Here is a 16,269-nt window from a genome sequence, read left to right as displayed (position 1 = left end):
CTAGCAACTTCATCAATGTGTTCTGCTGCTGGATCAACTGGGTGAGCTCCGGTGGGAAGGTAAATCCGGGGTCACGTCTCGGAGGCATCTGAGGGTTTTTAGAATAGATGAGATTTAGAATAGAGAGGGGTCTAAAGAGAAAACACTACCCATATGCACATGAGGTAAAAGTAAACAATTCACTTCATTCAATCAATCAAACAAGGGCATACAATCGATCTAAGTATCGCAAAAGTGCTCGGACTACTATATTTACATGGTGGACTACTACTACTACTACTGATGAGGTGGTCTACTAGAAATATTCTTCGGTTGCAGACTCCATGATATCTGCTCCAGCTTCATCAACATAGTCATCATCGCTATCGTCTGGATCCGAGTCGGTGTCGTCGATGATGACGTAGTCTTCCGAGCGAATCTCCTTGGGTTCTTCATCTTCTTCTACTGGTGTAGGGCCTCGCATAAATATTCCGATCTTCTTGATCAGATCGTCATTCTTCTCCACTAAAACTTCGATTTCCTCTTGGTAATCTTCACGTGTAGTCTTGAGTTCTTCCTCCAGTTCCTTGATTCTTGTCCTCGCCTTCTTCAGATCTATCCTGTCGGCGCACATCTGGTTCTCCTGACGTCGAATGTGCTGGTTTAACTCCTGGATAAAAGCTGCAACTGATCTATCCTTCCTGGTGCTGATCATCTCCGAGTGCTCATCTCGGCGCCCACAAATCTGGTAGATAGTATCCTTGAGATCATTGCAGTAGAATTCTCCAATGCATCCCATGGCAATGTGAGCTACCATGCTCTTTCCTAGACTCCAAGTTGGTGCATCAAAAGAAAACTCCATGGGCTCAGTGACTGGCATGAACGTCCTTCCTGGAACTTGAACTTGAATCATCCAGCGCTCTTCTTCAGGTAAAGTGGCGTTGTAGGTTCCGATGAAGCTTGGTACTCCTATGTTCAGGTATCTAGTGACTTCCTTCAAGTGACGTCCAAAAGGTGTATCTTCATCCGGTTGCGTGAACTTGTTCCTTGCATCCGCCATCCTAAAAGAGTAGAAAAGATGAGAAGTCAGAAAGAGAAGAGAGTGAGTAGTGATCTTGGTCTTTAACTTAGTGGTCGTGTCCTACAGTCAGCGTGTGCTCTGATACCATCTTGTAGCGACCAGACCTCAAACGGTCCAATCTCTGTGCTCAGGTGTCATCCCTGGATCAGTAATGCTGACACCACACAGTACTTGAAGGATTTATAACAGAGTAGCAATCTCACACTTATTACATCGAGTGTCTCAAAAGAGAACTTATTACAATAAATATGGCTTAAGGCCATCTAATAACGATAATAGCGGAAGGCTTGCAAGATAAGTGAGTCCATCAACTCCAACGGCATCACTGAGTATATAACCATGACCTAAAACTCCTTAATCGTCGTCTGAAAAGTCTACAACATTAACGTTGCAGCCCGAAATGGGTCAGCACATGGAATATGCTGGCAAGGTAACACATAGAGAGTAATGAAATGAAACAGGCTATTCTATATGCATATTTGGCTGGTGGAAAGCTCTATGGTTACAGTTTTGCGTAAAGCCAATTTTTCCCTACTGCAAAGGAATAAATTTTATTTAACTATCATGGTAGTTGTTAAACATTGAGAATGGTTGACAGCATTCTCAATCCCAATTAAGCATCATCATTAACAAAACCATACAAATTAATTTTAGAGTAACATGTTGAGATTCACATGATAATCCAGGTACTACATACTCAAGATGTCCATAGACGGGGACACGGCTAATCATGATTAGTTTATACACTCTGCAGAGGTTTGCGCACTTTTCCCCACAAGACTCGATCGCCTCCATTTGGTTTCTCGCACTACATGGTGTTTGAGAAACAGATGACCGAGACATAGTCTTTCAGAAGCGCTAGCACCTTACGATCGGGTAGACCGTTACACCTACTTTCCCCTACATCTGCTAGTCTACCACTGTAAGAGTTCGCACAACCTACTCAACTATGCTAGAGACAATAATAGCTTGTGGCTGCACACGGAAGTTTCTAGCATGAATAATCTCATGATCCCTTTGAGCCTGGGTGGCGGTCCAAAAGAAAAACAGGCAATCGCTGGAATACCCAGGTGCGTCAATCCACCCAGATGTGTGTTTAAGTTGCCACCTTAAATAAACCATTAATTAACAATCTCACATCTGTCATGGATACACTCACCCAATCCACGTCTACTAGCATAGCATGGCATAATAAGCAAACGTAGAAGTAACTCCCAAAGGTTTGATAATAACAGGTAATAGGTACTACCTCAACTACTTCCCAAACCCACAATTTAATTAGATCCTAATCATGCAATGTGTGAGGATTGATCTAATGCAATAAAACTGGATAGTAGGAGGTATGATCAAAGTGTTACTTGCCTTGCTGATGATCCGGGAAACCTAGCGATTTGAAGTAGCAAGCGGCGCACTCCAGGTACTCTATCGCAAACAAACAAGCATGCAATAAGTACTCAACTAATGCACAGGTAAAACTCAAATAAGAGATCTAACCAGAAAGTTCAACTTAAGAACTCCGGTTGGCAAAAAGAATGAAAACGAACGAAGCAATGAAAGACAAACGGCAAAAGAAACCGGCTTCGTTTACTATTCTGGATCTACGGCAATTTTTACAGTGGCAAAAACTTGTTTAAATTGGCTAAACGGAAAGAGAGTTTCGAGACGAAACTCCAGGCGCTTGAATCGCCTAATTCCGGTAAACAAGCGAAAAGTCAGACTAAAACGAAAATCGGATTAGAGATCGTGATCAGAAAAATTGAAGATTTAATCCGAGAAAAAGAAAAAAACGAACGAACGGACGAATGCTCGCTAATTAAATAAACCAAAAAACCGATCTATTTAATAAAACTGAAACTAAAAAACGAACAAAACCGTCAGAAAACCGAACCGTTTTTCGAGAAAAACCGGCGGCGGCGAGACAACCTCCGGCGGCGGGCGGCGGTCGGCGATGTCGGCGGCGGCGGCACTCCGGTGGTGGGCGGCGGGGCGGCGCGGGCAGGCGGTGCGGTGGCGGGGCGGCGCGGGCGGGCGGCGGTGGTGCGGCGCGGCGCGGCGGCGGCGGCGGGCGCCTAGGGTTAGGGTTTCGGGCGGGGGCGGCTTCGGCTTTGGCCTGGGGCCTCGGGCGCTATAAAAAGGCCCAGCCAGGAGGACTCCTGGCCGGTTACGGCCCAAGGTCGGTTCGGACTTTTTTTTAAATAATTACGCTTGAAAAAAAACAAAAGGAATACTAAATGGACTCCAAAAATCCTGAAATAAATTTTCCCCGGCTTTTAAAATCAAGACGCACAGGATGAACATTTATTTGGGGCCTAAATGCAATTTTGAAAAACACACATTTTTCCTAAGTTCAAATAAAATAGTAAGTAAAGCCAAATAAAATCTTATTTGATTTTTTATTAAATCCCCAATATTTCTTCATTTTGGGAAAGTCATTTTATTCCCTCTCTCATAATTTTTATTGTAGAAATATTTGAAGATAAAATAAATAAAATCAAATGATCCCATTTTCAAAAATTTGAGGCAACTCAAATATGAAAATAACGAAATCCCCAACTCTCTCCGAGGGTCCTTGAGTTGCGTGAAATTTCTAGGATCAACCAAAATGCAACAAAATATGATATGCAATGATGATCTAGTGTATAACATTCCAAATTGAAAATTTGGGATGTTACAAGCAATGATTTGAGAGTATCTCAATTGATCTTTAGCCGTGCCTTTATGCTTTTGAATCAACACACTTGGATCATATGGTGTTTGAGATGGTGTGCAGTCCGAATATCCAAAACGACTCAACACCTTCTCAACATAGTGGGATTGCAGAAGTGTAATCCCACCCTCATTATCTCTCAGTAGCTTGATGTTCAAGATAATATCAGCCACACCAAGGTCTTTCATCTCAAAGTTTTGAGATAGAAACGATTTTACCTCCTGAATGACTTTGAGGTTTGTTCCGAATATCAGTATGTCATCAACATACAAGCACGGTATAACTCCTTCGCCCCCACCATGACGATAGTATACACATTTGTCAGCCTCATTGGCAACGAAACCAACAGATGTCAGAGTTGTATTGAACTTATCATGCCATTGCTAAGGTGCTTGCTTCAGGCCATATAAAGATTTCAGCAACCTACACATCTTTCTTTCCTGACCATCTATCACAAAGCCATCTGGTTGTTGCATGTAGATTTCCTCGTTTAGCTCTCCATTCAGAAAAGCCATCTTAACATCCATCTGGTGGACTAGAAGACCATGCAAGGCTGCCAACGAGAGTAATAATCGAATGGTGGTCAGTCTAGCCACAGGTGAATAACTATCGAAGAAATCTTCCTCTTCTTTCTGTTCATATCCCTTGGCCACAAGCCTAGCCTTGTACTTTTCAATCGTACCATCAGGCCTAAGCTTCTTCTTGAATACCCACTTACATCCCAATGGTTTGCAACCATATGGACGGTTAGTGATCTCCCATGTCCTGTTAGCCATGGTGGAATCCATCTCACTACGGACCGCATCCTTCCAGTAGTCAGCTTCTGGAAAGGCATACGCTTATGAAATATAAGTGGGAGTATCATCCATGAGGTACACGAAGAAATCATCACCAATGGTCTTTGCAGTCCTTTGTCTTTTGCCCCTACCAAGGGTTTCCTTGTCATCCTCCTCATGATTTTCATCACGTGTTCGTTCATAATATTCCAGAGGAATGGCAGGCTCAGGAGTCTCCTCATATTCCTGTCTAGAAGTGCTTTGCATATCTCTCATACAAAAAATATCCTCGAAGAATGTAGCATCCTTAGACTCCATAATTGTACCGACCTTCTGGTGAGGTACCTCAGATTTCACTACTAGAAATCTATAGCCAACGATGTTCTTAGCGTAGCCCAAATTAATGCAGTCCACAATCTTGGGTCCAAGCTTACGCTTTTTGGGGATCGGCACATTGACTTTTGCCAAACGGGCCCAAGAACGCAAGTACGAGAGTGTTGTCCTTCTCTTCGCTCATTTCTCATAGGGAGAGATCTCATTATCCTTTGTCAGAACTTTCTTTAGGACATGACATGCCGTCAATATATCCTGCCCCCACCCTGCCTTGGATAAACCCGATGTATCTAACATGACGTTAACCAAATCAGTTAGAGTACGGTTTTTCCGCTCGACAACCCCGTTTGACTAGGGTGAATAGGGAGGCGTCCTCTCATGAATAATTCCGTGTTCCGCAAAAAAGGAATCAAACTCACTCGAGAAGTAATCTCCACCACGATCTGATCGGACTCGTTTAATTTTCTTTTCAAGTTGATTCTCAACTTCTGCCTTATAGATTTTAAAGTAGTGTAGAGCCTCATCTTTAGTATTTAACAGATAAACATAGCAATATCTAGTGGAATCATCTATCAATGTCATGAAGTATTTCTTTCCACGTTTAGTCAACACACCATTCATCTCACAAAGATCAGAATGTATGAGTCCTAATGGTGCCAAGTGTCTCTCCTCCGCAACCTTGTGAGGCTTGTGAGGTTGCTTAGCTTGCACACATGAAAGGCACTTAGAACCTTTGATTAAAGTGAAACTCGGGATTAAATCCAACTTAGCTAGCCACGTCATAACACCAAAAGTAATGTGACAAAGACGTGAATGCCAAACTTTAGATTCATTACCACACAAATGAATATGGTTCACGACTTTATTACAAAAACTACGAGGGAAAGGCGGAACATCCCTCCGCTCTCATAACCTTTTCCAATAAATAGTCCATATTGAGTAACACCTAATTTATTAGACTCGAAGACCAACTTAAGCCCTTCTCTACATAGAAGGGAGCCACTGACGAGGTTCTTCTTGATGGCGAGGACATGTTGCACATTCTTCAGTTGCACGATCCTTCCGAAGTAAACTTCAGATCGACCATGCCAACACCATGAACAGAAGCACTCGCGCCATTGCCCATCAATACGGACCTGTGCCCTGTGACTTGGTAAGAAGTGAACAATGAAATGTCAACACACACATGAACACCTGCCCCTGTGTCCACCCACCAATCAGTAGGCTGAAACACTGAAAAAACAGTAAATAAGTTACCGTACCTAGATGCACCATTCTCATTGTTGCCCATAATCATGTTAACAGACTTGGAGTCATGTCCTGACTTCTTAAACTTGTTTGGGCACTTGTTGGCCCAATGTTCAACCGAAGCACAAGTAAAGCAACCCTCATCCTTCTTGTTCTTCTTGAAGGTCTTCTTACCCTTCTTCTTAAAGTCGATATTGTGTTGGAAACCGTTCTTTCCCTTGGGCTTGTGGGAGTTGAAGTTCCTCTGGTTCACCATGTTGGCGACAGAAGTCCCTTCGGCGCCTTTTCCGTGTGAGTCCTTTGTCCTCGAATTGTTATCAACACTCAGATGGCCAATGACATCCTCCACTGAGAATTCACGCCTCTGATGTTTCAGAGTGGTGGAAAAGTTCCTCCAGGAATTAGGGAGCTTAGCGATTATGCAGCCCCCGACAAACTTGCCTAGTAAATCGCACTTAATAAGCTCAAGCTCCTTAACGATGCATATTATCTCATGAGCCTGCTCCAATACAAGACGGTTTTCAACCATCTTGTAATCGTGGAACTTCTCTATAATATACATCTCGCTCCCGGCATCGGTGGCCGCGAACTTAGATTCGAGCGCCTCCCACAAGTCATTGGCGACATGCACATGTAAATATACGTCGACCAATTTATCTCCGATCACGCTAAGAACTGCTCCGAGAAACACAACGGTGGCCTCCCTGAACGCCTTCTCCTGTTAAGGAGCAATCGTTCCCGTGGAGACACCGGTGACCCAGAACACGTTCATAGCCGTGAACCATAAAGTGGTCTTAGTCTGCCAACGCTTAAAGTACGTACTAGTAAACTTATCCGGTTTCAGTGCAGCGGCAAAGCCACTTGCCGAAAAATTCCTACACACAATAGGTTTTTGGATTGCTGAGAAAATAGGCAATTTTTTGACTAATTTAATCCATAGATAAATTACTAGCATGGAATTGACTAAATTAACAACATACTGATTCTGATCTAAGCAAGCACGTACTACGCAAACAGTAGACACATCTACACATACTGCTATACTGCTAATACGAAAGTAAACATGAGTGGGATAAACGTGTTATACCCTTCAGTAGGCCATGCAGAAGCAGCCGCGGTGGTGGAGGCAGCAGAGGCGTCCTCGGCTGCCTTCTTGTCGGCCTCGAGCTTCTCGGCGGCGGCACGTTCAGCGTCGGTGGACATGGTGATGATGAAGGAGACGCAGACGTAGAGGAAGTAGTGGGTCGGAGGCGAGCAGTCGCGTGGTCGCTTCCCAAAAACCTATTTTCCCCTCTCCTATACAGGAATCGGAGGGGCGGGGTTTCGGAGACCAGCTCTCCCGTCGACCATGTACGCGGCGGACGGGATGGAGTCACTGGTGGCAACGGCAGCAAAGGAACGGCGGTGGGCGTGAGTGATACGTCTCCAACGTATCTCTAATTTTTGATTGTTCCATGCTATTATATTATCTGTTTTGGATGTTTAATGGGCTTTATTATACACTTTTATATTATTTTTGGGACTAACCTACTAACCCAAGGCCCAGTGCAAATTGTTGTTTTTTGCCTATTTCAGTGTTTCGCAGAAAAGGAATATCAAACAGAATGAAACCTTCGAGAGTGTTATTTTTGGAACAAACGTGATCCAGGGGACTTGGAGTAGATGTCAAGAAAGAAACGAGGTTTCCATGAGGCAGGGAGGTGAGCCTGCCCCCTGGACGCGCCCCCACCCTCGTGGGTCCCTCGCAGCTCCACCGACCTACTTGTTCCTCCTATATATATCCATATACCCCGAAAACATCCAGGAGCACCACGAAACCCTATTTCCACTACCGCAACCTTTTGTACCCAAGAGATCCCATCTTGGGGCCTTTTCCGGAGCTCCGCCGGAGGGGGACTCGATCACGGAGGGCTTCTACATCAACACCATATCCTCTCCGATGATGTGTGAGTAGTTTACCATAGACCTTTGGGTCCATAGTTATTAGCTAGATGGCTTGTTCTCTCTCTTTGGATCTCAATACAATGTTCTCCTCGATCTTCTTGGAGATCTATTCGATGTAACTCCTTTTGCTGTGTGTTTGTCGAGATCCGATGAATTGTGGGTTTATGATCAAGTTTGGTTTGTCCTACTAGATTGATCTTTCTTGCAATGGGAGAAGTTCTTAGCTTTGGGTTCAATATTGCGGTGTCCTTTCCCACTGACAGCAGGGGCATCAAGGCACGTATTGTATTGCTGCCATCGACGATAAAAAGATGGGGTTTATATCATATTGCTTGAGTTTATCCCTCTACATCATGTCATCTTGCCTAATGCGTTACTCTGTTCTTATGAACTTAATACTCTAGATGCATGCTGGATAGCGGTCGACGTGTGGAGTAATAGTAGTAGATGCAGAATCGTTTTAGTCTACTTGTCGCGGATGTGATGCCTATATACATGATCATGCCTAGATATCCTCATAATTATGCACTTTTCTATCAATTGCTCGTCAGTAATTTATTCACCCACCGTAATACTTATGCTATCTTGAGAGAAGCCACTAGTGAAACCTATGGTCTCCGGGTCTATCTTTTATCATATAAATTTCCAATTTAGTTTGCTATCTTTACTTTCAATCTATATTATAAAAATACCAAAAATATTTATCTTATTATCTCTATCAGATCTCACTCTCGTAAGTGACCGTGAAGGGATTGACAACCCCTTTATCGCGTTGGTTGCGAGTTTCTTATTTGTTTGTGTAGGTACGAAAGACTTGCGTGTAGTCTCCTACTGGATTGATACCCTGGTTCTCAAAAACTGAGGGAAACACTTACGCTACTTTGCTGCATCAACCTTTCCTCTTCAAGGGAAAACCAATGCAGTGCTCAAGAGGTAGCAAGAAGGATTTCTGGCGCCGTTGCCGGGGAGGTTGCACCAAGTCAAGTCAAGATTTGATCTCCCGTCAACAAGCCATTTCTGGCGCCGTTGCCGGGGAGATCTACGCACAAGTCAAGACATACCAAGTACCCATCACAAACTCTTATCCCTCGCATTACATTATTTGCCATTTGCCTCTCGTTTTCCTCTCCCCCACTTCACCCTAGCCGTTTTATTCTTCCTCTTTTTCCTTTCGCCTCTTTTTCGTTCGCTTCTTGTGTGCTTGTGTGTTGGATTGTTTGTCATGATGGCTCAAGATAATACTAAATTGTGTGATTTTTCCAATACCAACAATAATGATTTTATTAGCACTCCGATTGCTCCTCTTACCGATGCTGAATCTTGTGAGATTAATACTGCTTTGCTAAATCTTGTCATGAAAGATCCGTTCTCTGGCCTTCCTAGTGAAGATGCCGCTACCCATCTAAACAGCTTTGTTGATTTGTGTGATATGCGAAAGAAGAAAGATGTGGATAATGATATTTTTAAATTGAAGCTATTTCCGTTTTCATTTAGAGATCGTGCTAAGGTGCAAAGGTGCTAAGAAGAAAGATGTGGATAATGTGGATAAAGAAGAAAGATGTCCTTGCTTAAAAATAGTATTCATTCTTGGAACAAGTGCAAAGGTGCTTTTATCTCTAAGTATTTTCCTCCCGCTAAGATCATCTCTTTTAGAAATGATATTATGAATTTTAAGCAACTTGATCATGAGCATGTTGCACAAGCATGGGAGAGGATGAAATTAATGATACGTAATTGCCCTACACATGGTTTTAATTTGTGGATGATCATACAAAAATTTTATGCTGGATTGAATTTTGCTTCTAGAAATCTTTTAGATTCGGCCGCAGGAGGCACTTTTATGGAAATCACTTTAGGAGAAGCTACCAAAATCCTAGATAATATTATGGTTAATTATTCTCAATGGCACACCGAAATATTTAGTAGTAAAAAGGTTCATGCTATAGAAGAAATTTATGTTTTGAGTGGAAATATGGATGAACTTATGAAACTGTTTGCTAATAAGAGTGTTTCTTCTGATCCTAATGATATGCCTTTGTCTACCTTGATTGAGAATAATAATGAATCTATGGATGTGAATTTTGTTGGTAGGAACAATTTTGGTAACAACGCGTATAGAGGAAACTTTAATCCTAGGCAGTATCCTAGTAATTCCTCTAATAATTATGGTAATTCCTACAAAAATTCTTATGGAAACAATAACAAGATGCCCTTTGATTTTGAATCTAGTATTAAAGAATTTATTAGTTCGCAAAAGAGTTTCAATGCTTTGATTGAAGAAAAATTGTCTAAGATTAATGAGTTGGCTAGGAACGTGGATAGAATTTCTCTTGATGTTGATTCTTTGAAACTTAGATCTATTCCACCTAAGCATGATATCAACGAGTCTCTCAAAGCCATTAGAATTTCCATTGATGAGTGCAAAGAAAGAACCACACTAGGATGCATGCCAAAAAAGATTGCTTTATAAAAGCGTGTTCTTCTAGTTTTGATGATAATAAGGATGAAGATCTAAAAGTGATTGATGTGTCTCCTATTAAATCTTTTTTTTGCATATGAATCTCGATAATTATGGGACTGGAGACGAGTCAACTTTAGTTAAAAGGCGTCCCAATGATTCAGAGTTTTTAGATTTTGATGCAAAAAATTAATAAAAGTGGGATTAAAGAGGTCAAAACTTTACATAGTAATGAGCCCACTATTTTGGATTTCAAGGAATTTAATTGTGATAATTGATCTTTGATAGATTGTATTTCCTTGTTGCAATCCGTGCTAAATTCTCCGCATGCTTGTAGTCAAAATAACGATTTTACCAAATATATCATTGATGCTTTAATGCAATCTTATGAAGAAAAACTTGAATTAGAAGTCTTTATCCCTAGAAAACTTCATGATGAGTGGGAACCTACTATTAAGATTAAAATTAATGATCATGAATGCTATGCTTTATGTGATTTGGGTGTTCACGTTTCCACGATTTCAAAAACTTTGTGTGATGTGTTAGGTTTCCGTGAATTTGATGATTGTTCTCTAAATTTGCACCTCACGGATTCCACAATTAAGAAACCTATGGGAAAGATTAATGATGTTCTTATTGTTGCAAATAGGAATAATGTTGGGTAACGTAGTAATTTCAAAAAAAATCCTACGCACACGCAAGATCAAGGTGATGCATAGCAACGAGAGGGGAGAGTGTTGTCTACGTACCCTCATAGATCGTTCGTGGAAGCGTTATATCAACGCGGTTGATGTAGTCGTACGTCTTCATGTCCGACCGATCCAAGTACCGAAAGCACGACACCTCCGAGTTCTGCACACGTTCGGCTCGGTGACGTCCTCGCCTTCTCGATCCAGCAAGAGGGGCAAAGTAGTAGATGACTTCCGGCAACACGGCGGCATGGTGATGATGTTGGTGAAGAACGATCTCCGCAGGGCTTCGCCTAAGCACTACGAAAACTATGATGGAGGATAAACTAGAGGGGACGGGGTTGCCGGCACACGGCTTGGTGTTTCTTGATGTGTCTTGGGTGCTAGCCCTACCCCTCTATTTATATGTTGAGCCTTGGGGTCAAAACTTGGAGTAAAAGCCTCCACAAAGTCGGTTTCACCCGAAAGGAAACAGTCCTTCTCGGACTCCAGGGCCAGATGCCAGGGTTCCCGGCGTCTGGACCCAGACGCCAGGGACCCTGGCGTCTGGCCCCTGGACTCCGCAAAACTTCCTTTTGCGCTTTCCAAAAACCTTGTGGGATTTCCCCTTTGGCCCAAATAAAGTGTTCTCGTACCCAAACATTTCGGGAAACATCCGGAACCCCTTCCGGTGATTTCCGGAACCCTTCCGGTGACCAAACACTATTATCCCATATATCAAACTTTATCTCCGGACCATTCCGGAGTTCCTCGTCATGTCCGTGATCTCATCCTGGACTCCGAACAACATTCGGTCATCAACATACATAACTCATAAAGTACTATATCGTCAACGCACGTTAAGCGTGCGGACCCTACGGGTTCGAGAACTGTGTAGACATGACCGAGACACCTCTCTGGTCAATAACCAATAGCGGGACCTGGATGCCCATATTGGCTCCTACATATTCTACGAAGATCTTTATCATTCAGACCGCATAACAACATACGTTGTTCGCTTTGTCATTGGTATGTTACTTGCCCGAGATTTGATCGTCGGTATCTCAATACCTAGTTCAATCTCGTTACCGGCAAGTCTATTTACTTGTTCCGTAATACATCATCCCGCAACTAACTCATTAGTTGCAATGCTTGCAAGGCTTATAGTGATGTGCATTACCGAGTGGGCCCAGAGATACCTCTCCGACAATCGGAGTGACAAATCCTAATCTCGAAATACGCCAACCCAACAAGTACCTTTGGAGACACCTGTAGAGCACCTTTATAATCACCCAGTTACGTTGTGACGTTTGGTGGCACACAAAGTGTTCCTCCGGTAAACGGGAGTTGCATAATCTCATAGTCATAGGAACATGTATAAGTCATGAAGAAAGCAATAGCAACAAACTAAACGATCAAGTGCTAAGCTAACGGAATGGGTCAAGTCAATCACATCATTCTCCTAATGATGTGATCCTGTTAATCAAATGACAACTCATGTCTATGGTTAGGAAACTTAACCATCTTTGATCAACGAGCTAGTCAAGTAGAGGCATACTAGTGACACTCTGTTTGTCTATGTATTCACACATGTATTATGTTTCCGGTTAATACAATTCTAGCATGAATAATAAACATTTATCATGAAATAAGGAAATAAATAATAACTTTATTATTGCCTCTAGGGCATATTTCCTTCAAATAATGTGCGCATAGATTTCATTGTTCTTGATATTGATTGCAATCCTACGTGTCCTATTATTCTTGGTAGACCTTTCCTTAGAACGATTGGTGCAATTATTGATATGAAAGAAGGGAATATTAGATTCCAATTTCCATTAAGGAAAGGCATGGAACACTTTACTAGAAAGAAAATTAAATTACCTTATGAATCTATTATTAGAGCCACTTATGGATTGCATACCAAAGATGATAATACCTAGATCTATTCTTGCTTTTATGCCTAGGTAGGGGCGTTAAACGATAGCGCTTGTTGGGAGGTAACCCAATTTTATTTTTGTTTCTTGTTTTTTGATTTTGTTTAGTAATAAACAATTCATCTAGCCTCTGTTTAGATGTGGTTTTATGCTTTTAATTAGTGTTTGTGCCAAGTAGAGCCTTTGGGGAGACTTGGGGGAAGTTTTAGCGATCTTGCTGTAAAAAGTAGAAACATTAGCGCTCACGAGATTTGCTTCCATTTTTACTGGAGAGTGCGATTAGGTTTATTATTTTTGCAGATGATTAATAGACAAATTCCTCACTTCCACAAATTTATTTCATAATTTTTGGGGTTACATAAGTATTCGAAACCTACAGATTACTACAGACTGTTCTGTTTTTGACAGATTCTGTTTTTCGTGTGTTGTTTGCTTATTTGATGAATCTATGGCTAGTACCGGAGCGTATGAACCATAGAGAAGTTGGAATACAGTAGGTTTAACACCAATATAAATAAATAATGAGTTCATTACAGTATGTTAAGTGGTGGTTTGTTTTCTTATACTAACGGAGCTCATGAGATTTTCTGTTGAGTTTTGTGTTGTGAAGTTTTCAATTTTTGGGTAAAGATTTGATGGATTATGAAATAAGGAGTGGAAAGAGACTAAGCTTGGGGATTCCCAAGGCACCCCAAGGTAAAATTCAAGGACAACCAAAAGCCTAAGCTTGGGGATGCCCCGGAAGTCATCCCCTCTTTCGTCTTCGTCTATTGGTAACTTTACTTGAGGCTATATTTTTATTCACCACATGATATGTGTTTTGCTTGGAGCGTCTTGTTTGAGTTGAGTCTTTGCTTTTTAGTTTACCACAATAATCCTTGCTGTACACACCTTTTGGGAGAGACACACGAATTGGAATTTATTAGAATACTCTATGTGCTTCACTTATATCTTTTGAGCTAGATAATTTTGCTCTAGTGCTTCACTTATATCTTTTAGAGCATGGTAGTGGTTTTATTTTATAGAAATTATTGATCTCTCATGCTTCACTCATATTATTTTGAAAGTCCTTTAGAACAGCATGGTAATTTCCATCATTGCTAGCCTCTTCGGTACCGTGCATTGCCCTTTCTCACCTTGAGAGTTGGTGCGAACTTCGCCGGTACATCCAAACCCCGTGATATGACACACTCTATCACACATAAACTTCTTATATCTTCCTCAAAACAGCCACCATACCTACCTATCATGGCATTTCCATAGCCATTCCGAGATATATTGCCATGCAACTTCCACCGTTTCATTTATGACACACTTCATCATTGTCATATTGCTTTGCATGATCATGTAGTTGACATCGTATTTGTGGCAAAGCCACCATGCATAATTTATCATACATGTCACTCTTGATTCATTGCCCTTCCCGGTACACCGCCGGAGGCATTCATATAGAGTCATATTTTGTTCTACTATCGAGTTGTAGTCATTGAGTTGTAAATAAATAGAAGTGTGGTGATCATCATTATTAGAGCATTGTCCCAAATAAAAAAAGAGAAAGGGCAAATAAGAAAAGGGAAAGGCCCAAAAAAAGAAAAAGGAAATAAAAAGGGACAATGCTACTATCCTCTTTTTCCACACTTGTGCTTCAAAGTAGCACCATGATCTTTATGATAGAGAGTCTCTTGTTTTGTCACTTTCATATACTAGTGGGAATTTTTATTATAGAACTTGGCTTGTATATCCCAACAATGGGCTTCCTCAAATGCCCTAGGTCTTCGTGAGCAAGCAAGTTGGATGCACACCCACTTAGTTTCCTTTGTTGAGCTTTCATACATTTATAGCACTAGTGCATATCTTTCTTGGAAATCCCTACTCCTTGCATTGACATCAATTGATGGGCATCTCCCTAGCCCGTTGATTAGCCGCGTCAACGTGAGACTTTCTCCTTTTTTTGTCTTCTCCACATAACCCCCATCATTATATTCTATTCCACCGATAGTGCTATATCCATGGCTCACGCTCATGTATTGCGTGAAAGTTAAAAAAAGATTGACATTACTAAAGTATGAAACAACTGCTTGGCTTGTCTTCGGGGTTGTGCAAGACGAGAGCATTCTTGTGTGACGAAAATGGAGCATGATCAAACTATATGATTTTGTAGGGATGAACTTTATTTTGCCATGTTATTTTGAGAAGACATGATTGCTTAGTTTGCTTGATGTATTATTATTTTTATGTCAATATTAAACTTTTGTCTTGAATATTTCAGATCTGAATATTCATGTCAGAATAAAGAAAATTACATTGAGAATTATGCTAGGTAGCATTCCACATCAAAACTTCTGTTTTTATCATTTACCTACTCGAGGACGAGCAGGAATTAAGCTTGGGGATGCTTGATACGTCTCCAACGTATCTATAATTTTTGACTGTTACATGCTATTATATTATCTGTTTTGGATGTTTAATGGGCTTTATTATACACATTTATATTATTTTTGGGACTAACCTACTAACCCAAGGCCCAGTGCAAATTGTTGTTTTTTTGCCTATTTCAGTGTTTCGTAGAAAAGGAATATCAAACGGAATCCAAACGGAATGAAACCTTCGGGAGAGTTATTTTTGGAACAAACGTGATCCAGGGGACTTGGAGTAGACGTCAAGAAAGAAACGAGGTGGCCACGAGGCAGGGAGGCGTGCCTGCCCCCCTTGGGCACCCCCACCCTCGTGGGCCCCTCGCAGCTCCACCGACCTACTTCTTCCTCCTATATATATCCATATACCCCAAAAACATCCAGGAGCACCACAAAACCCTATTTCCACCGCCGCAACCTTCTGTACCCAAGAGATCCCATCTTGGGGCCTTTTCCGAAGCTCCGTCAGAGGGGGAATCGATCACGGAGGGCTTCTACATCAACACCGTAGCCTCTCCGGTGATGTGTGAGTAGTTTGCCACAGACCTTCGGGTCCATATTTATTAGCTAGATGGCTTCTTCTCTCTCTTTGGATCTCAATACAATGTTCTCCTCAATCTTCTTGGAGATCTATTCGATGTAACTCTTCTTTCGGTGTGTTTGTCGAGATCCGATGAATTGTGGGTTTATGATCAAGTTTATATATGAACAATATTTGATTCTT

The 16,269-nt window shown here is 41.6% G+C and overlaps 1 protein-coding gene across 1 annotated transcript; it reads right to left on the bottom strand.

Annotated features, from left to right (window-relative positions):
- Positions 1 to 5,056: 5,056 nt before the first annotated feature.
- On the bottom strand, positions 5,057 to 7,327 carry LOC147982307 (uncharacterized). The gene is made up of 5 exons (XM_087516266.1): positions 7,178 to 7,327; positions 6,139 to 6,842; positions 5,884 to 6,019; positions 5,296 to 5,488; positions 5,057 to 5,166 (listed from the first exon to the last, which is right to left on the bottom strand). Exons 1-5 carry the CDS (start codon positions 7,325 to 7,327, stop codon positions 5,057 to 5,059), a joined length of 1,293 nt encoding a protein of 430 aa, XP_087372392.1.
- Between the last annotated feature and the right edge of the window lie 8,942 nt (positions 7,328 to 16,269).

This window comes from Triticum urartu, chromosome 3A (assembly GCF_056163025.1).
Source record: "Triticum urartu cultivar PI428250 chromosome 3A, HENAU_Tu73, whole genome shotgun sequence".
NCBI lineage: Eukaryota > Viridiplantae > Streptophyta > Magnoliopsida > Poales > Poaceae > Triticum > Triticum urartu.
Note: the sequence above shows the minus strand (reverse complement) of the source record. Positions and strands in the feature narration are given on the sequence as shown.

Bases quoted from the DNA above. Each gene is read 5' to 3' on its own strand.
- LOC147982307 (XM_087516266.1), bottom strand. From the start codon at position 7,327: ATGTCCACCGACGCTGAACGTGCCGCCGCCGAGAAGCTCGAGGCCGAC. The intron at 6,020-6,138 runs GTACGGTAACTT...ACCAAGTCACAG, and splicing joins AATGAGAATGGTGCATCTAG to GGCACAGGTCCGTATTGATG. The intron at 5,167-5,295 runs GTGAGTTTGATT...ACGTCATGTTAG, and splicing joins TGGTGGAGATTACTTCTCGA to ATACATCGGGTTTATCCAAG.